Raw genomic sequence first — 22,086 nt, forward strand, 5'->3', positions numbered from 1 at the left:
AATTGATAAAACATGGCTGGGAAAGACAGGTGTTCTCTTTCGGTGACAAGGGAGCAAACTGCTCATCAGCGAGCCCTCTTCATGCCCCGTCTTCTTGTTGCCCTATCCCCGTGGGTGATACTCAGGGAACTTGTCCATTGCTGGAGTTATTCCTGTTACTGGAGTTCCTGTGAGCCCTGCTTGGGACCAGTGTGGAAGTGACAGGGCCAGATTTGCATGTTTTTAAGGTTAGAAATCGCTGTTTGCCTGTGGTTTTCAACCCGTGTGCCGTAATAATTTTTACAACACGCAACACCTGACTATTTAGTCAGGGCACTGACCTCTTTTCTCTTAAATTGTCAAGTAAAAAAAAAAAAAATAACAACAGGCAATACAACAATAGCCATCCAGTGTGGATGAATCAAAATTATACCTATTTTTTGGTCGGGTCAGCAAAAAATCTATTTCCTGGTGTGCCTCGGAATGTTAGGAATCAGTTTATGTGTGCCATGAATGAAAAAAGGTTGGAAATCGCTGTTGGGGTAATTAGAAATGGGCAGAGACAGAAAGTAGATACATGATGAATCTGTAGCGAGTAAAGATCTTGTGGTGTTTACAGGGGGCTGGGTTTTACAGTAACTAGAAATGAGAAGTGGTGGGAAAATTGAGTCCTCGTGTGCACAGGGGAATGGATATCAGCTGGCCGGGAGCCTGCCCCAGCAGACAGCGAGCGCCCGACACGCTTCCGACTGGACTTCGGTTCCAGTAAAACAACATCGTCCGTCAGTTAATATTGTCCATTTCAGTGTTCACATTTGTTTGGGTCACGTATACCTACTTGTGCCCATTATATTTGTGCATATTTTAAGTAACATTGTATTTTTAATAAGTTAAACCAACACCCATCTGTATTTATTTTAAAATAAGAAGTTCTAAGAAATAGTTTGTCTGCCCTAACCAGTTTGGCTCAGTGGATAGAGCGTTTACCTGCGGACTCAAAGGTCCCAGGTTCGATTCCGGTCAAGGGCATGTACCTTGGTTGCGGGCACATACCCAGTAGGGAGAGTACAGGAGGCAGCTGATCGATGTTTCTAACTCTCTATCCCTCTCCCTTCCTCTCTGTAAAAATTCAATAAAATATATATTTTTTAAAAATAGTTTGTCTAACAATTCAACACTGGAGGCCCAGGTGGACTTCCTCCTCCTAGAAGGGGCCCGGCTGTGTCTCTCGATTGAGAAGGCGCTGGTTCCCTTGACTCTGGCCTCTGAGTCCTCAGGGACTCGCTGCTACAGGTGTTCCATTCGCCACGCCAGCTGGCGCGGAGAAGAAGGAAATGGGAGAGAAAGAAACCTCAGATACCACATGGCAAAGCCCCACTGAGTTATTTTCTGTCCCTACAATTGGACGTAAAGCGATACGCTGCTATCGTTTCTATTTTTCACGGCTTTGTGGTCCTGAATGCAGTATTAACTGACATGCTCCCTCCCTGGGGACGCAGAAGGCACCGAGAATTGTCTCCATTTGAAAAGAGCTGGGAAAAGGGCGGTGGAGGTGGGAGGGGTGCTGAGTCCCCGTTTCTCTGCTCTTTTAATAATTTATTGCCTTCAAAACTGTCCATAGCGATTCAAATGGGCAAAACTGATGCCCCTTTTCCTTCCTGGTCCTTCTATTTTCCTTCAGGACAATCTGTTGCTTTGTTTTTAATGGCATGAACGTTCTTCTTAAGGTGAAGGATAGATCCGCTAAGAAGTCAGGGTATGCAAAGGTCATCGTTTTCCTGTTCAAAATAAATAGTGAATTCCATGACCTAGGGCTGGCCTGCAACAATAGGGTGTTGGAGGCCAAGATGCAGGCGCACCAAGGTGGTCTGGTCTCCTGTCTCTTATTCTAGGTCAGTGGTTCTCAACCTTCCTAATGCCGCGACCCTTTAATACAATTCTTCATGTTGTGGTGACCCCCAATTTCATTGTTACAGATTGAACATAATTAAAGCATAGTGATTAATCACAAAAACAATATGTAATTATACATGTGTTTTCCGATGGTCTTAGGCAAACCCTGTGAAAGGGTCGTTCAACCCCAAAGGGGTCGCGACCCACAGGTTGAGAACCGCTGTTCTGGGTGGTTCATGAGAACTGGTTCCGCCTGGAAGTGAATGGCCTTTTGGGGAGAAACTTTTGCTCCTAGAATGTAGAGGAGCACACACATCTTCCCTGTGGCCCCGATGCAGGCTGCCAGCTCTGGCCTGGTGCCTCCTAGCCTGTGAGCCCTTTAGGAAAAGGTCGTATCTCCCAGCGGAGCAGAATAGAGTGAGGGCCTTGTACGCTGTTAGATCTGCGCACATCTGACTGGATAGATGAATATGGCATAAACGACGAGCTCAAAGGCAACACGTGCAAATACCCAAATGTTCTGGTTGCAAATAATATCATCCAGACTCCAGCTGCCTCACACAGCAAAGCAAATGTATTAACTAATGTAACAAAAGCCCAGGAGTCGGGGGTCTGGTTTCAGCCACGTACAGACCTAGGTATTCAGATGATGTCACCCCAATACATCCCTGTGTCTTTCTGCTCTGCAACCTTCATCCCCAGCCCAGCCCCTCCCTGTCCCCACATTCCAGGGGCCATCCACACAGCTCGACAGCTTGAGAGAAAAGGGAACTGAGAATGGAGAACAGGTTCCCCGAGGAAAATCGAATCCCCAATGCCAGAGGAAGCAACAAGCAACAGATGTCCACAGTGACGGGCTTGGAGGAACAGTGCCCCCCCACCTCCCCTTGCATCAAAATAGAGCAATCAAATGTCAGCCTCCGTGCTTGCTTGCTTTCAAGAAGATGGGGTGCTGGACATCAGGGTGGTGTTGAAAGCGGGCTGCTTTGCTTGCCAGGCAGACCCGAGTTGAATACTGACTCTGTGTGTTACTCGCTGTGTGATCTCAAGCTAGTAACTTAACCTCTCTGAGCCTCCCTTTCCTGGTTCTTCCCAGTGAGACTGGAAACTCAAAGGGGCAGTTACCTCATTGTACCGTTTTATTACTGCATCTGCAGTGCCTGGCAGCATGATGCCTGGCACAGTGGCAGGTACTTGGTGATACTAAATAAATCAACAACGGTTCAAATTTGTTGTACAGTGAAAAGAAAAACTGTATAGCCCTAGCCGGTTTGGTTCAGGGGATAGAGTGTCAGCTTGCGGACTGAAGGGTCCAGGTTTGATTCCAGTCAAGGGCACATGTCTGGGTTGCGGGCTCGATCCCCAGTAGGGGGCGTGCAGGAGGCAGCTGAACAATGATTCTCTCATTTTTGATGTCTCTCTCTCTCTCTTTCTCTCCCTCTCTCTTTCTCTCCCCCCCCCTTCCTCTCTCTGAAATCAATAAAAATATATTTAAAAAAGAAAAACTGTATGTAGCTGTAGCAAAATGCCAGGCATGTAGAGGGTGATGCATACGTTATAGAGTTCATCATTATATTATTCCACAAAGGAAGGATGGTGGGACCAAGAGCAAGAGTAAGGGATGGAGACTCAGGCCACGTAGTGGTCCGCTGGCTGTCTCAGTGGGCTGCTCCGGCCGTCACGGCGATGCCTGTGGCCAAGTGCAAACATCCCGCCCGAGTACTGAATTCTCCTCCCCTTTGTGTCCCCTCTGCAGCTCGAGCTGTCCAACACCGCGGTCCTGCACCAGATGCGCCGGGACCAGGTCACCGACACCTGCCGGGCCAACAGCGCCGTGAGCCGCAAGCGGCGGGTGCTGACGCCCAACGACCTGAAGCACCTGGTGGTGGACGAGGACCACGAGCTCATCTACTGCTACGTGCCCAAGGTGGCCTGCACCAACTGGAAGCGCCTCATGATGGTCCTGACCGGGCGGGGCAAGTACAGCGACCCCATGGAGATCCCGGCCAACGAGGCGCACGTCTCGGCCAACCTGAAGACCCTCAACCAGTACAGCATCCCCGAGATCAACCACCGCTTGAAAAGCTACATGAAGTTCCTGTTCGTCCGAGAGCCCTTCGAGCGGCTGGTGTCCGCCTACCGCAACAAGTTCACGCAGAAGTACAACACGTCCTTCCACAAGCGCTACGGCACCAAGATCATCAGGCGGCAGCGCAAGAATGCCACGCAGGAGGCCCTGCGCAAGGGCGACGACGTCAAGTTCGAGGAGTTCGTGGCCTATCTCATCGACCCGCACACCCAGCGCGAGGAGCCCTTCAACGAGCACTGGCAGACCGTCTACTCCCTCTGCCACCCGTGCCACATCCACTACGACCTCGTGGGCAAGTACGAGACGCTGGAGGAGGATTCCAATTACGTCCTGCAGCTGGCGGGGGTGGGCAGCTACCTGAAGTTCCCCACCTACGCCAAGTCCACAAGAACTACTGACGAAATGACCACGGAGTTCTTCCAGAACATCAGCTCGGAGCACCAAACGCAGCTGTACGAAGTCTACAAACTCGATTTTTTAATGTTCAATTACTCAGTGCCAAGCTACCTGAAATTGGAATAAAGGGGAAGGGGGGGGGGGGTTGGGGGAGGGAGGGGGGGGGACGAGGGAGAGAATCATGCTTTTTAATTTAAGATTTTTATTTGTCAAAAGAATTATATGAATATTGGGTTATTTTGTAAATTAATATTTCTTTGGGGATGATGCTGCGAGCAGCATAGTGAGAATTATTTAAAATCCTTGGTAGGGAAGGACAGCTGTCTTTGCAGGGGAATAGGGGTGGGTGTCCCTGGTTTTAGACATGAGTACTGCAACACTGTCTCAAAGGTTTCCTTGTGTTCCGGTGAATTCCATGAATTGTGCATTCCATAAATTCTAATTAATATTATTTATAGTTATTTAAACATAGCGTCTGTAGAGATTTCTTGGTGTGGCAGCATAAGAAATCTGTGTTTCATTCTGCGCTTGCTCTAGCTCACTTGGGGGCGTGAATGTTCTGTCGCCGCTCATAGACTCACTGTGTGATAAGAGCCATTGTGATGTGTGTTGATGCCACCGTGCTTGACATTCTGCCAGAAATAAATGGAAAGAGGCACCTTTGCAAGGGACTAATTCCACACCGATTTTCAATCAACCCCAAAGTCCCTTGCCCTAAAGAAATGTGATTTTTTTTTAAGCCAAGGAGAGAGCTGATGGTAGCTTTTTATTTTCCCCCACCGGAATTAATAGTCTGATAGAATAAGCTTTTCTAAAGAAATGTTTAACTGGCAGTGCCAGTTGTGATGAAGATGAAATGGCTGTCGCTTTATAGTCAGCAAGTATTTATTGAGCAACTACTATGTGCTGGGCCTCATTCTAGGCCCTGCAGATAGAGCATTGAACAAAACCAGTAGTGTCGGCCCTCAAGAAGCTTTACATGGACACCGAGTATCCAGCTTGACAATTAGCAAACCTCCGCTATCTTGGGCTGTTCATGAGCATGTCCATGACCCCTATAAATTTGCATTTTTCTATGACCCAAATTTGAAAACCACATGCTTGGAGCAGGCCCCCGAACCGGGTGCGTCATCCAAGCTCAAGGCCCCACACAGTAGATGGCAAAAATATTTCCTATCCTGTGCCTGCTCTAAGGTATTGGTAGTGTCCACCTTTAACCCCAGAACAGACTTGCCAGGCACAGCTTGGAAGAGTGCGGTGATTGATTAGTGATGTCTGCTTCGGGTGAGGGAAGGGGAGCTTCAGCTGCTTCCGGTGCCGCCTCCTGCCATCTCCATGTTGCTTCCTACTCTTGCCACATAACACCGTGGCAGGACTCCTACCCTCGGGGATTTGCAATGGAATGGCGTTTCTACCCCTCATGGAGGTCCAGGTACACACGTGCACATGCACACCCTCTCTCAAGGCCTCCCAAGGCTAAGAGGCCATCAGCACCTGTGTGATCGCCACGCCTGAGCAGCAAGGACAGCCTTCCGTGATGGTAATCCTTGCCCCTTTCCTCTGGAAGGCTGGAAACGTCCACTTCCGGTTCCTTGCTAATGAACACCTGCTCCCGCTCCTCACCTGCAGCCATTTCCCACTTCTCGGTTGACATTTGAACCACATCTCTCTTGCAGCTAGTGAATGAGTTGGTAGCAGATATTGTACATAATAATAATAATAATAGTTCTAACAATAGGGGATGGGGTGGGCTGGGGTGTGGGTAAGTTTTGCTTTTTGTTTCGTTTTTTGATGCAGCCTATAGCCAAGGGGTGAGAAGACTATTCTAAAACAACAAAAAATGAATAATTTATTCACAGAGACTATGAAAATTGTATGATAAATCTCAGAGCCAGCTCAGTGAGCAGCAGCTGCCACATCTCACCGAGAAAATTATTTTGTTGAATGTGAGTGAGGTGTGCCCGGGAGGAGGTGGCCGGAGCTATTTATAAATGCTGTGTACCTCCTTCCACGCTCTCTCCCCTTGTGAAGGGCGCAGCGACTCTACCCTGGATGGATAGAGATATATGCAACATGTTTTACCCTTACAGTCTCCGGCTGTCCCTGGAATTGGGACTCTGAACTCTATTTCCAGGCAAAGGAAATTGTCCTCAGAAACAGGGCTTCTGCTGACAAAACAGGCTGTCCGTCATTTTAAAATGTGTGCTCTACAGAACGCAGGTCCTAGGGGATGTCAAGTTCATGTGATGCAAAATGAGAGTTTTGTGGTCACGTATCCTTGGCAAACGAAGTGAAGTCAATTCCCTTCCTGCGGGACTTTTCAGAGCCCTAATGTGTGCTGTGCATTGCCAATCCCAAGAGGATCGTTGCGTCGGCAGCATTTCCTGAACTTACGTGACCAGAATTCTCTATTTTGCAGATCATCTCACAGAGCTAGCGTTCCGCAGAGTATACTTTGCTTAGGTTGATTTAGCCCATCTGAGTTCTTCAAGGATAAAAACTGCCTCTCTTACCCACTCCAAAAACCAAAAAAAATCAAAATCAAACAGCACCACAGTGACCAACAGAGGTAGGTACCTTATCCAGTGAATTCAACTTTAACTTACGTGCAATGGTTCTAATCCTGGATTCTACCGCAGGCAATACTTCCTCCCTCCCAAGCCAGTGCAGGAAAGTTTTGGGTGGTATGGACAGAAGCGGGGGGAGCGGGGGCATAAGGCCCAAGTGGTCCCCCTATGCCCCAAGCCTTAGGCTGCTCAGTGCAAGCAGAGTGAGCTCAACTCTTGATGAGCGCTTCTTCGGTTCCATAGGTTGGAGTTGTTCACTGTGAGTTCTTTGGTTTTTAAATGGAAAGTCGCTTAGATTTCCTGACTTTTGCATTTCCGTGCCTGTCTTTGATCAGCTGTGCAAGCGAGCTCGGTGCTGTGTGCAGGTCGCCTTCTTTCATCCGTTTTCTCTCTACGGTGAGAAAGATTGTCCCTCAGGGGATGATACATCGCCATGGTTCTGCAGCGAGAGATTCTCCTTGTATTTTGTTTTCAGGTTTCATTTTCTAATGGTCTAAAAATTTTTTAATTGATTCCACTGTTTTTGCCGAATGTAGAAGTTAGTGTGTCCTTGGTTAAAAAGAATTCATGGTTAAAAATGTGCCTGGAAAACAAAACTTTGTGGGGTTTTGTTAAAGAAAACTGTTTGAAATGCTTGCTGTGGCGTGCTCGGCTGGAGAGACGTACAGGCAGGGGTCCCACCTCTGAGCCACTTTTCAAGCGTGCTGCCGTGTGCGCAAAACCAGGTACAGCCAGGGTAGTACTGACAAGGACATTCCTGCTGACCTATTAGCCACAGCGTTGGAATCCTTGCACCTTCTCTGCCCCCACCCCGCTCCCCGCCTCCCCAGCTGGTCTGGGGAGAAGGGCAGTCTGCTGACCCTGGTGTCTCAGAGGGGACCTTCCTTCCTACCTGTCCGCCAGGTGAGCTTCACCGTCCTGCTTGCTCAGGACCCGGGTGCCACAGGAGAGCAGTGGGCAGTGGAAACTCCAGTCAGACCAGTCCTCCTGGTGGCAGAGCCTGGGAAGCCCAGGGTCTGAATCCTGCCCGCAGGACAGTGATGGCGAACCTATGACACGCGCGTCAGAGGTGACACGTGAACTCATTTTTTTGGTTGATTTTTCTTTGTTAAATGGCCTTTAAATATATAAAATAAATATCAAAAATATAAGTCTTTGTTTTACTATGGTTGCAAAGATCAAAAAATTTCTCTATGTGACACGGCACCAGAGTTAAGGTTTTTCAAAATGCTGACACGCCGAGCTCAAAAGGTTCGCCATCACTGCCCTAGAAAGTTCCCATAACCAAAGCCAGTCCCTAGCGCACTTAGCTGGTGGGGTCTGGACTAGTGCTGAGGTGGTGATGGCAGAAGTCCCTGTTCTAACCTGGCGAGAAGCCGAGGGACTCTGTCCCGGTGGGTGATGCTCAGAGGACGTCTCTCAGCCCGGTCCTTCCCCACGCGCACACTCACGCGCACACACAATCTGTGCAGACCCGGGGAGCAGAATCCTTCCCTTGCCCACTCCTATGTCAGCAGGACTGACCTCAGCGCTCCCCCACGTTCCTACAACCAGCATTTCCCCCGGCCTTTTCCCATCACCACCAACTAGACCCTATGAACAGGCAGCAGGACCTTCTACAGCCAGCTTGCCTGTTGGCCATTAACAGGCGCTTTGCAGTCTGCTACTCTGTCAGGTACGGAAGGGGCTGCCCGTACTATTGTCTTAGGAGCATGCTCAGTATGGCATATGGACATATAATTTAACATCTCTGTGGAGTGTGATTTTTTTTTTTTACATATTTGTATGCAGTAGAGGGCTTGTTGTAGAAACCTCTCCCTGTATCTTACTGTACTGTTCAAGAAAGCTGAATCCCACTTTGCCAACAAAAGCGTGAAATGTTCCTGAACCTTCCTCCAGGAAAAGCCATTCAAGCCTGATTATTTTTCTAAGTAACTTCAATTAAATTGAAGAAAAAACGAAGCTTCTCTCTGTGTATGGTTTGTTCATGGCTCACGGACAGAAGACTGTTGGGGTGGGGTGGGCTGTGTTCCTTAGCATGTGGGGGCTCCTGCTGGTGTACAGCAGAGAATGGAGAAAGCCCGAGATGCGGACCCCATCGGCGTCTTGGCCAAGGCAAAGACCACCATCGATCCAGACCCTTCCTGTTTAGTGCACGAAGGAGAGCTTTCTTCATTCTGTTTTGTCTATAAACTCTTTGCAGACTATGTGATAGAAGACCCACTACGACCACGTAGTCCTACCAGCCATGTGAAAAATAAGGAGACAGCCCAGGCCAGTGTGGCTCATTTGGTTGGATGTCATCCCATGCACTAGGAGGTTACCAGTTCGATTCCCGGTCAGGGCACATGGCTGAATTGCAGGCTTGATCCCCAGTAGGGGGCATATAGGAGGTAGCCAATCAATGTTGCACTCTTCTATCGATGTTTCTCCTTTCCTGTCTAAAAATCCATAAACAATCTATATATATAAAAGGCTAAGCGACTGGCCCACCAGCCAATCAGCCAGTAGGTATGACACACACTGACCACCAGGGGGCAGACGCTCAATGCAAGAGCTGCCAAGCAACAGCAACTTTGCAGAGTGCCCTCTCGCACTCTGGAACCCCTCAGGAAATGTTGGACTGCCAGTTTCGGCCTGATCCCCGCAGGCCAGGCTGAGGGACCCCACCTGCCAGAGGGACCCCAATCACTCCGCAGATGCCCTTTGAGTCCCAGCACCACCCCAGGTGCAGCTGGCCGGGGAGGGACTGTGGGAGGTTGGCTCCAGGGCGTGTCTGGCCTGTCTCGCCCAGTCCCGCCCCACCAGCCACCTTCTAATTAATTTCCTTTCAATGTGCATGATTCCATGCACTGGGCCTCTAGTTAAAAATAATAATAATAAGGAAACGGAGACTCCAAAAGGTTAAGGGGTGTTGGTGACAGAGCCAGTATAGGAACCTGGGTCGATGCACCTTCAGAATCCCATGCTTTGGTCCCTAAACGACATGCCTCTCTAAATGACTGTCCCACCGTCCAGATATCCTGCCTTTCAATCCCCAATTGCCCAATTCTAAATCCGTTCCTTTTCTGATGCCCCGCTCTCATATAGCTTCTTTCTGCTCCATGGATGGACGTTTCTTAGCTTCATTGATAAAAACGATTTATTGATTTACATTTTGCTAAAGAAGAAATCACTCAAAGTTGTTTCTCTGTTGTATTGTAGTCTACTTTCTTTAAATGTATTACCTAAACATTTTAACATGAAACTATTGGGTTAAAAAGTATATTTCATATTTCAGCCCTACCAGACATGGTTCTCATCACCAGTGGCCTGGCTCCCACCCATGCCTGGTGTCATCGCTGCCCTTGCTCTGGTCTCATAAGGTTGGGAAATGTCTAGACATGGAGCTTAGTTCTCTGAAGTTAATGGAAAATGCACTTCCTTTTTAATGTAGTCAGTGGATAGAACTTTGTCATTCCCTGCCCCTGTCTCAAGAACATCCCCAATTTTAGTTTACTCCCCCTAGGGTAAGACAAATGGCCTCTTGTCAGTGGCCAGCTAACCAGTTGGTATTTCAATGGTATCACAGGTGCCTGCTGTCTGACGCCATAGAAACTACGGAACCTGTGGTCTAGACTAGCGGTCGCCAACCGGTGATCTGCGGACCACTGGTGGTCCATGAGGTCCAAAAGGTTGGCGACCGCTGGCCTATACCATTGCCAGGGCGGAGTCACTATTGATCCACCACCAAATGAACAAAAATTGCACCTGGCAGAATGATTAGCATACGGTGCCCGGGTGTCCTTTCTTGGGAAAAGCTTTCCTTTCTCAAGTGACGTCTTTCCTACATTTTTGGTGTTCAAAACATTTTTATAATGGTAGATGTTCATTGATAGTAGAAAGTAAAATGTTGGCAATTCCACTGTCAGCCCCCAAAGTCAATTCAGACATTTTCTCAAAAAGTCATGACATCCAGAAAGATCAGGAACCACTGGCCAAGAATGCATTTGAGACATGAAGTGAGGGGCAGAAACTCGAGGGCTTGGTGGAGAACAGAATTCCAGGGACATCCCTCCTGGGGTACAATTCTGAGCTTTGCACAGCTGGTACCCATGTGCCTGCTCTCCCATTTGGATCCCTGAGGTCCTGGGTGACTTACCAGAAGTAGAAGACTGGTCTGTGTTCATTCACTATAGAGAGCTTATCAGACGTCTTGGGTCCAGAGTGACGGACATTTCCAATGTAACACAAAAAAGGGACATTCTAGCAAAACTGACATGAGACTAAAACAAACAGCCTTTTCCCCATTCCATAATCCTCTCCTAGCGCCAGCCTCCTCCCCACATCACAACAAGCTGTAGATGGAAGTTGCCTGTTGATTCCGAATACGTAGCTGGCCGAGAATTGTTCACAGACATACTACCTCCGCCTCTTCCTCTGACATAGGAAAAACAGGAACATCTGAATGATGCCACAGTTGACATAAATAGGAACCCTTGCGCCCTAGCCAATTTTTCTCAGTGGTTACAGCATTGGCCCTCAGACTGAAGGGCCACAGGTTCAATTCTGGTCAAGGGCACATACCTAGGTTGCAGGCTCAATCCCTAGCCCCAGATGCGGCACATGTGGGAGGCAACCAATGGATGTGTCTCTCTGACATCGATGTTTCTGTCTCTCCTCCTCCTTTCCACTCTCCCTAAAAGTCAATGGGGAAAAAAATATCTTTGGGTGAGGATTAACAACCAAAAAAGGAAAAGGGGGGGGGGGGTGGAAGAGCCTTTGAGATCGCCAACCCCAGTTCAACCACCAAGGAGTTGTTCATAATCTAGAGGCAATCTGAGGGCCTCAATGTCCTCATTGGCAAAATGAAAAGAAATTTTAATTATTCTTAAATGAGCCCCTTAAATTGTTTTGTGCTGAACACTCATATCTAAAACAAATGAAGCAGAGATGTCGGGATTGAATAGTGTGAGGCCCAGTGGGGCCTCTTCCCTGTAAAGGTCTTATGGACTTCCCTGGACCCCTAGAGTTCTAAGGAACACAGTTTGAGAACCACTAAGTTAGATGACCGCTAAGCCCTTCCAAGCTTGTACATGCTCTAATGATTTACCCAAATCTTCCTCTGTGGCTCGCTCTGTGGCTTTGCACCAAAAAGGCCCCTTAGCAACTAGTACTCTGGAGGTAAAAACTGCTTTAAGGAGGGAGTTAAGGCAACAGTATTGGGATGAGGTTACAATGGAAGAGAGGAAATTAGGAAAAACAAAAATTAGAAGCTAAAGGCAGATGCAGGAAACAAGTAGCTCACACCCAGATCCAAGATGGGAAGCAGAGTTCACACTCTTTCCAAATGATCTACCAGGGAAATGCAGTTCCAGATTCCTACAAAACCTCTTTAATTTGAAATATAAGAGACTGGACCAAAAAAACAGACTTGTATTCATCTGCTTTTTAAAAAAAAAAAAAAGAGAGAGAGCATCTCATTCTGAGAGACTAGCAAAGGCCTTGGATTTCACGCTGGTTTAGACAAGCCAGCTGGGGAGGGCGATCTCCTGTGGCGCATCCAGCCTTGGACCTTCACCCCACAGATCATGCCAGAAACAACTTGGTGCTGGAACCAAACTGGCAAAAAGATGAAGGCAAATGCCTAAAGAGGAAATGAAAGAAGGGCCTCTCACTACAGGAACGACACCTGTACACTGAGCGTACAATGAGCACAAACTCAGCTGGAGGTGGCTGGGAGATGTTTGCTTTTAATGTGATCTTTTCCAAAAATATATCGTTCCATAAAGAAAGTTGGCCATAAAAGTGGCTAACTTTTATTAACTCATGTAGTTTATAATGTGCCTTGTAATGTATAAAATGTTTTCCATTTACTCCTCATAACATCCACATAGTTGTACCCTTTTTTAAAATATATACTAGAGGCCCGGTGCATGAAATCCATGTACTCAGGGCGGGGGTCCCTCAGCCTGGCCTGCGCCCTCTCGCAGTTGCAGAACCCTTGGGGGATGTCTGACTGATGGCTTAGGCCTGCGGTTAGCTGGACATCCTTAGTGCTGCTGCAGAGGTGGGAGAGGCTCCCGCCACCGCTGCTGCACCTACCAGCTGTGAGCCTGGCTTCTGGCTCAGTGGTGCATTCCCTGTAGGAGCACACTGACCACCAGGGTGCAGCTCCTGTGTTGAGCATCTTCCCCCAATGGTCAGTGCACGTCATAGCAAGTGGTTGAGCATAGCATTTCATTAGCATATTATGCTTTGATTGGTTGAACAGACTACCAGACGACTGGACACTTAGCATATTAGGCTTTTATTGTATAGGATTTTTATTGATTTTAGAGAAGGAAGAAAAAGGAAGGAGAGATAGGAACATCAATAATGGGAAAGAATCATTGATCACCTGCCTCCTGCATGCCCCACACTGGGGATTGAGCCTACAACCTAGGCATGTGCCCTGACCAGGAATTGAATGGTGGCTTCCTGGTTCATCGGTTGATGCTCAACCACTGAACCACACCGGCTGGGTGTATTTGTATCCTTTTACAGGTAAAAGGGAGCAGAAGAGTCGAGTCATGAAATAACTTGCCCTGATTTTGTCATCTATGGCAGAGCCAGGACTCACACCAAGTCTGGTTGACTCCCCAGCCCGTGGGAGCCAGCATCACTTAGGCCAAGCCCGGAGGCAGGCGTATACATCTGGGGATGATGGTGCTACAGACAGACATGGAGAGAGATTAACACTTTAGCCAAAGTGGCCAAAATTGATTAAATACAACTGAAAGATATTAAGAGAATAAAACAAAAGAAGCTGGAAGAATGAAAGGGTAGAGTCAGACTAAAATAGTCACAGAAAACTAAAGGACTAAATTAAGTTTCTGCCTGTGCTGTTGAAATAGGAAAGCTCAGTTCCCTCCCTGTGTTTCTCCTTTCCTCTCACACCACATTGTCCCACTCAGCACTCTGGCACCAGATGTGCCGGGGAAGGGGGGGAGGGGGAGGAGGAGTACCCACAACAAGCTGGCCACTGACGAAAGGATTTGTCTTACTCAAAGGGGAGTAAACTGAAACTGGGAATGTTCTCATCCAGACTTGCTTCCACTGACATTTACAGTGGGATAGCGTCAGAGCCCACAGGTTAAGGTCTCAGTCCCACAAGATGACCTCCCGCCTATTCAGATGCCAATCACAAATCACCTGTGCTTCTGACCAGTTGGCTATAAATCAGAGGTTCCCACAACCCCTTCTCATGTTCAAGGAATTCACTAGAGCAGCTCACAGAACTCAAGAAAATAGTTTTCTTACTATTCTATATAATAAAAGGCTAATATGTAAATTGTCCCCATGGGCAGTTCTACCAACCAGGAGTTAGACGTGTGCTGACCACCAGGGGTGGCGAGGAACATGGCGGGCGTTGGCTCTGCCCCACCAGCAGTGGTAGCAGGCCAGGGGAAGGGAGGCCCTGGCCAGCAGCCTGCAGCCTCTAGGGCAGTGGCTCTCAACCTTCCTAATGCCCTGACCCTTTAATACAGTTCCTCATGTTGTGGTGACCCCCAATTTCATTGTTACAAATTGAACATAATTAAAGCATAGTGATTAATCACAAAAACAATATGTAATTACATATGTGTTTTCCGATGGTCCTAGGTGACCCCTGTGAAACGGTCGTTCAACCCCCAAAGGCAGTGGTTCTCAACCTTCTGGCCCTTTAAATACAGTTCCTCATGTTGTGACCCAACCATAAAATTATTTTCATTGCTACTTCATAACTGTCATGTTGCTACTGTTATGAATCATAATGTAAATATCTGATATGCAAGATGGTCTTAGGCAACCCCTGTGAAAGGGTCGTTCAACCGCCAAAGGGGTTGCAACCCACAGGTTGCCCACGAATTTCGTGCACTGGGCCTCTAGCTTATCATAAAAGGATATGATGGAAGGATACAGATGAGCTTCCAGACGGAGGAGAGGCACAGGGCGCGGTCTGTGGGAAGGGCACCGACTGTCCGTGCTTTCCCAGCCCTCCACTATCCCAGAGCCTTCATGTGTCCACCAGCCGGGAAGCTCTCCAGAACCACACTTGGGGGATTTCTTTGGAGTTTCCTCACTTAGGCATGATCGAGCATTAACTCCATTTCTGGCCCCTCTCCCCTCCAAGTAATGGGGGTAGGGCTGAAATCCAAGCTTCCAGTCATGGATTGGTCTTTCTGGTGATCAGCCCCCCTCCAGGAGCCCACCAAGAATCACCTTATTAGAGCAGAAGACACTGCTATCACCCGGGAAATCCCAAGGGATTGAGGAGCTCTGCGTCAGCAGCAGAGCTCAAATATTACAACAGCAGAGGTTCCTGGCACTCTGATCACTTGGGAATTACAAGGGTTTGGGGAGCTCTGTGCCTGGAACAAGGACAGACATATGTATATTTCACAGCTGTCTATTACAGTATCTTGCCAAAACAACTAGACTAATAATCAATACATTTGGGAAAACTATTCAGAAAGGTTGAACTTCAAATAAAAACCAGATAGCAGAAGTGAAGTTTAAATTAGGGGTCTCAGGCGAGGCTGTGAGCCCGCTGAAGGGAATAAGCCCCGAGTATTCTGACAGTCTGGACAGAGCAGGCCAACCTGGGTGTCACACATTAGCCCCAAACCGAATTTCCAAGGCGGTTGGCTGAAGACACTGTGTTCCAGCAGCTGCTCCCATCGCAGCGCTGCACAGGGCGCCCTGGGGTGAGCGGCAGAGGGATGCGTGACCTTCCAACTGGGTGGAGAGGCGAGAGATCAACAGGTGAAGAGGGAGAGGCTGGACAGCAGCCGGGTGTATCCTGGGGCCGAGACAGCTGTGGATGTCCCTCAGGCTCTGGTCCACAGCTCCCTCTGCTTGGTTGGGCTCCCGGCAGATGTGCCAGGTGTTACCCGGCGCTGGGCAGACCTCCTGTGAGCTGAGTGCTGGGTTTCCCCACCCGTCTAGGAACCTGCAGCTGCTGGGGGATGTGTTCATTCATTCATTCATTCATTCATTCAAGCATGTGTTAATCATCTGCCTGTTTCAGACCCCATGCAGGATGCCTAGAATATGGGGGTTCTGAGGACTCATAATCAAGAGAACACAGAAATATTAACAGGTAATCAAACTGTACATGAGGAAGAAACACCAAACTCTGCCTGGGAAAGAAGCGATCCAAGTCAGTAAGCTAGAGAAATAGAAGGTGAGGGATTAGAGCAGCGATTTTCAACCTCTTTTGTCTCACGGCACACATAAACTAATTAATAAAATTCCGCACCACACTGAAAAATATTTTTGCCCGTCTGACAAAAAACAAAGTAGGTGTAATTTTGATTCATTCACACCAGACAGCTCTTGTTGTGTTCTTTTATTTGGCAATCTAAGGGAAGAGAGGCCAGCGCCCCTGACTAAATAGTCAGGTATTGCATGGCTTTTAAAAACTCCTGCCGTTGAAAGTCCCTGGGTTAGAGTAGTGGCTCTCAACAGGGAGTGATTTTGCCCCCTGGTGGATAGATCTCTACCACAAAAACTTGTCTGGCTCAAAAAGGCGGAGGCTGGGAAACCCTGACCGAGAAGTATTAAGAGGGTACACTCTGCGGCTCTTAGTAACCAATGGATGTGCGGGTGACGGAGAGGAAAAGGGGGCAGCGAGGAGGACTGGCATGTTCCCATCCTGGAAACGATGGCTGGAGACTGGGGCCATCATGAAGGTCAGGTTATCAGGAGCAGGTTCCGGGAAGGCCACGCAGAAGGAAGCTCATGCAGAAGGGCTGTCCAAGGAGAGATGGAGCAGTGGGTCCAGAACCCACTGCTCAAAGTGTGGTCCGTGGACCGGGGGCATGAATATGCCTTGGGCGCTTGCTAGAAAGGCAGTGTTTCAGGCCCTACACCAACCCTCTTAGAGTGTAAGCAGCCGGTGAGTCACACGCACGGTCCCATCTGAGGAGCGTTGGTCTGATGCACAAGAGACAGTCCAAAGGGGAGAGGGGCCATTGTCCATCATTGCCTGTTCTGCCAGCCGCCCTGAGACATGAGTATGATGAGAGCCGCTGGGTCTGGTTGGACGGCGTGTGCGGCACCAAGGTACCTGGGTGAGGGTGCCATTTGACATTGACCCCGAAGCAAGGGATGCATTTTTCTTACCCTGCTTGTCGGTAATGGGCACGGGGGCTGCGACCACCCAGAAGGTGTATTGTTCTACGTTGCACAAAAGCCCAGTCCCACGTCCCCTCATCTGCAGTTTTGAAATCTAGAAAACCCGAACACCAAAGGCTTTTTCGTAGACTTGCAGCAGGCCCACTTGGCAGCAAAAGCTGGCCTTCGCTGACGTGCGACTAATGATAGTTTTTACTTACCCCACTTACTGTGGAAACTCCTACGTTTTCCTGCAGAGAACGCGCATGTGTGTTCTTGAGGGCGACAGCCCCACACCCTCCTGGAGTATTGGGTAATACAAGCTATTTGCACAGCATGATTCTTCTAAAATTTGAAAAATTTTCTGAGTTCCAAAACACATCTGATCCCAGGCTTTCAGATAAGAGCTGGGAACGTGTCCTGCCCCAGTTTTACAAATGGGGAAACTGAGGCTCGGTAAGGTTTAGCACACGAGGGAGCCAGGGTTCAAACCCGCACTCTTTCTGCATCACACCAGTTTCAAAAAGCTTATTGAGGAACACACTGATGAGTACCGGGTCCAGGCCTTTCCCTCACAGGCAATGCATATTTTCAGACAGAAACCTGGGTCAGAGGTGCGAGGACCTGCCTTTTGTGTGCCTCTCCTGTAACACAGCGAACACAACGCCAGTCCCTACACTTGAGCTTCCCGTTTTGACAAGCGCCTCTGAGTGTTCTGGCCGCACTGAGCCCAAAGCCGGGCCCCCTGTGACGGCAGCATCCATCAGCTTCAGCCCCCCGGGCAGACACAGAATCCCAGCAGCCTTGCAAAGGAATGAAAGCAGTGAATGCTCATCGTACCTGTGATGGAGACAGACAAACGCAGGCAAACCAGCAGGGATGGCTTCTGGGGCGCTATTCTCATTCCACAGGCGGGGGTCTGCAGCGAAGTCCAATGCCAATTCCTTCTTGAAAAGACATTCGAGTGCTTTGGAGAGCCAACAACGTCCATGTGCTTTGTCATCTCTTCAGAATCAGGGCTTGCTCCTGGTTCCTCTGCTCCTTCAACAAAGGACAGCTTTTATTCTCCTGACAGAAATAAACCCAGAGCTAGGAATTATCAGCCAGACAAGAGTCCGTGAGCCATCTCTGAAATTTTGCAAACTCTAAAGCAGTGGTTCTCAACCTTCTGGCCCTTTATATACAGTTCCTCATGTGGTGACCCAACCATAAAATTATTTTCGTTGCTACTTCATAACTGTCATGTTGCTACTGTTATGAATCGTAATGTAAATATCTGATATGCAGGACGGTCTCAGGAGACCCCTGTGAAAGGATCGTTCGACCGCCAAAGGGGTCGCGACCCACAGGTTGAGAACCGCTGCTCTAAAAATGATCTGCATAACCCATGGACACAGACAATATTGTGGTGATGGGGTGGGGGTTGGGGGCAGGCTGGGAGGGGGTAATGGGGGTAAAACGGGGACATCTGTAATACTTTCAACAATAAAGATTTAACAAAATACTTCAGTGAATATTGAACTCAACTGTCTTCTGCTTCATTTCTGATTCTTCCCATTGTGTACACATGAATGACACATTTTAAGTGTATTTATCACTTAATATTATTTGATGCACACATTTAGATATCTTCTCTGGAGAAGTGTTTATTCAAATCTTTTGCCCATTTTAAAAATTGGTTTGTCTTATTATTGAGTTATAAGAATTCTTTATAGATTTTGCATAGCAGTCCTTTATCAGAGATGTTTGGCAAATATTTTCTCCCCGTCGGTGGCTTGCCTTTTCATTTTCTTAACAGTATCTTTCAAAGAGCAATCATTTTGATGCTGGTATTTTTTACATTGTTGATTGCTTGCATTCCTTTAAGACAGGGGTGGGAACGTCTGGCTCATGGGCCATATAAGGCCCACGAAATCATTTTTTATCTGACCCTGCCAAGACATTAGGGGTGAGTTCATTAAATGTTTGACCAAATATAGCAGCTAATTTTTAAGTTGATAATTTTTTATGGCCCGAGAATGATGTTATAAATATCCAAATGGCCCTTCCCAGAAAAAAGGGTCTCATCCGCGCTTTAAGAGATGTTGGGCCCGTCTGGCATGACTCAGTGACTGAGCATCGACCTATGAACCAGTAGGTCATGGTTCGATTCCCAGTCAGGGGACATGCCTGGGTTGCGGGCTCCATCCCGGGTGTAGGGTGTGCAGGAGGCAGCCAATCAATGACTCTCTCATCATTGATGTGTCTATCTCTCTTTTCCTCTCCCTTCCTCTCTGAAATCAATAAAAATATATTTTAAAGAAGAGAGAGACATTGGGCTTTATAGCAAGCAGTTATATTACTTGTGGATTAGATTGATACTTTTGAATTTTTTAAAAAATCATTGAGGAGGGGTCTAGAGAAGACTTTTTTTTCTAGAAAAATTAAGCTCCATGGGTAAGGTCTGGCCTTTCTGAGGATCCTACTTAGTGTCCTGAATATTCAATGAAATCTTTCACTCTGGCTAAAGGCCACTCAGATAATACCTGGCACTGTGTGACCCCTGGGAGTTACTTGATATAGGGTTCCCCAGCAATTGTCCTTCCCCGAGAAGTTGTTCTGGCCTCATCTGATGGGGTTTTACCCTATGCAGGCACTCACTGGTCTTCAAAGGACCTCTATCCACATTTCTGAAGCTCTTTCTTACCGTAGCTCTTCTCACTCAGGTTACCCTACTCTGCCAATCCTAGACACCCTGGCCTCTCAGAACACCAGTCTGCTCCTCAACTCAGAAGGAATGGTGGACTGAGTGTGGGAATTACCTCCAGACAGAGAGCCTTGGCCATGGGAGACCGCACCTCAACGGTCCCCTTTTTCTCAGGGATCAGCCTGGTGCCTGATGTCTGAAATAGTTGTTTCCTATATTTTTACATTTTTCTAGGGCTTCCTTGTGGGGTTGAGGGGGCGGGAGGTAATTCTGGACTGTGTTTATCCCTCCCGCTCCCTCACAGAAGTCTGCTTATTGTTTCAAAAGCTATAGCTAAGTCAGTATAACACGGCTTATTTTGTTAATCCCTTAACCCCGAGAATTTAGTTAATCCCTTAACACTAAGAACTCTAATTTTAAAGCAATTATAAACAGTGCCAATATGAACATTGTTGTTATTAAAAAAAAAAAAAACTTTTATTTTCTTTAGAGGATATTTTCTTGAGACTTATCAGAGTTACTAGAACAAAGGATATGAACAATTTTATAGTTCTTGTTGCAATAGTTTCTTATTGCCCCTGAAAAGCACTGTAATATGAATACGTATTTCTCTTGGTTACCAGCATTGGGCTTTTTCTTTTTAATTTATTTTCATTAGTTGAAGCCATGAGTAATGGTGCCTAGAAGATAGCTCCGTTTATTATTTTTTTCTTATATTGCTAGGAAAAATTCTGCATTTTCCCATAAGACAATTAAACATGTGGATTTTCTTGTATATAAACTATCTGTTCATCAACCTTGAAGATGTAGCAAGAGGAATTAATGGCATTTAGATTGTAGGACCTCCTTACATTTTGTAGGACAGTACGCTATTACCTGTTGTGTTTTTCACATAGCTTAACTCCCTCTTTTAGTTTGCATATGACTTTCGTTTTTAAGTGTTTCCTTGAGTAACAGATGGTTAGATTTTTTTCAAATAGATTTTTAAAAATATTTCTATTGATTTTTTTAGAGAGAGAGGAAAGGAGAGGGAGAGAGAGAGAAAAACATCGATGTGAGAGCAAAACATTGATCAGCTGCCTCTGCATGCCCCCTACCTGGGATGGACCTGGCAACCTGGGCATGTGCCCTGACTAGGAATTGAACTGGCAACATTTTGGTGCACAGGACAATGCCCAACTAACTGAGCCACACTGTCCAGGGTCAGATGGTTAGATTTTATTCTTTTATTTTTTTCATCCTCATCACAGGAGATGGTTTTGATTTATTTATTTATTTGTTTGTTTATTTATTTATGAGAGAGAGGAAGGGAGAGGAGAGATAGACAGAGAGAGAAACATTAATTGGTTGCCTTCCATGTGTGTCCCCGGGGGTTGAACCCACAACCTAGATATGTGCCCTGACTAGGAACTGAACCCACAACCTTTTGGTGTACAGGACGACACTCCAACCAACTGAGCCACAGAAGCCAGGGCAATTCTTACAATTATTACAAATCTCCTTTTGGCTTTTAAAAGATCAAACTAGTCCCTTGGTTGGCAAACTGTGGCTCTCGAGCCACATGCGGTTCTTTGGCCCCTTGAGTGTGGCTCTTCCACAAAATACCATGTGCGGGCGCACGTACAGTGCGATTGAAATTTCGTGGCCCATGGGCAGAAGTCGGTTTTCAGCCTGGGCGAGTCTATTTTGAAGAAGTACTGTTGATATTTGGCTCTGTTGACTAATGAGTTTGCCGACCACTGAACTAGTCTATGCTAAAGGTCAGGTTAAAGGTCAATTTGACCTTCAAAGATTAACCTGGCCAACTCTACAACCCCATGAATACTGACAATCCCATTTCTCTTAGCTGTGTGCAAGTTTTCCCCAAAGCCTTCTTGTTCTATTTTTTATAGCTTAAGGGATAAGTAAACTCCAAATTTGTTTTGTAATTGCATCTCAATGCTTCTTCTTAACTCCTTAAAGGAGCCTGTCTTCAATCCAGAAACTCTTTCTTGGAACATTGCACCTAGAAATGGTGGGTTTCTGTGCCATTCCCTCCCAATGACTGCATTGAGATTGCCACTCGGTTTAGAACACTGATCTTTAATGATTTCCATTTACCCTGGCCTTTCCTCTGGGGCCCTGGACCAGTGGTTCTCAACCTTGGCTGCACATTAGAATCACCTGGGAATCTTTTTAAAATCCTGATTTCTGGGCCACATCCTCCGGAAATTCTGTTTCTTTGTTGCTAATGTTGTGGCCCCACCCCATAGTTCTGTCTCTCATGCTTGCTCTGCCTTCCTTTCTAATGCCCATCATTTTTTAACCTTTTACATGAACTCTTATTCTTTATGCTTCCTTGAGGGTCTTTGGAAATC

The 22,086-nt window shown here is 47.2% G+C and overlaps 1 protein-coding gene across 9 annotated transcripts in view; it reads left to right on the forward strand.

The window, feature by feature from the left end:
- CHST11 (carbohydrate sulfotransferase 11) overlaps positions 1–4,488 on the forward strand; it is a 227,284-nt gene extending 222,796 nt beyond the window's left edge. For all 9 annotated transcript variants that reach the window (XM_036299293.1, XM_036299295.1, XM_036299297.1 and 6 more), the window contains one exon: positions 3,629–4,488. In XM_036299293.1, the coding sequence (XP_036155186.1) occupies positions 3,629–4,483 (855 nt within the window). In that variant the 3' untranslated portion in view covers positions 4,484–4,488. The remainder of the gene's footprint in view (positions 1–3,628) is intronic.
- Positions 4,489–22,086: the final 17,598 nt, after the last annotated feature.

Source organism: Myotis myotis, unplaced genomic scaffold (assembly GCF_014108235.1).
Source record: "Myotis myotis isolate mMyoMyo1 unplaced genomic scaffold, mMyoMyo1.p scaffold_m19_p_3, whole genome shotgun sequence".
Classification (NCBI taxonomy): Eukaryota; Metazoa; Chordata; class Mammalia; order Chiroptera; family Vespertilionidae; genus Myotis; species Myotis myotis.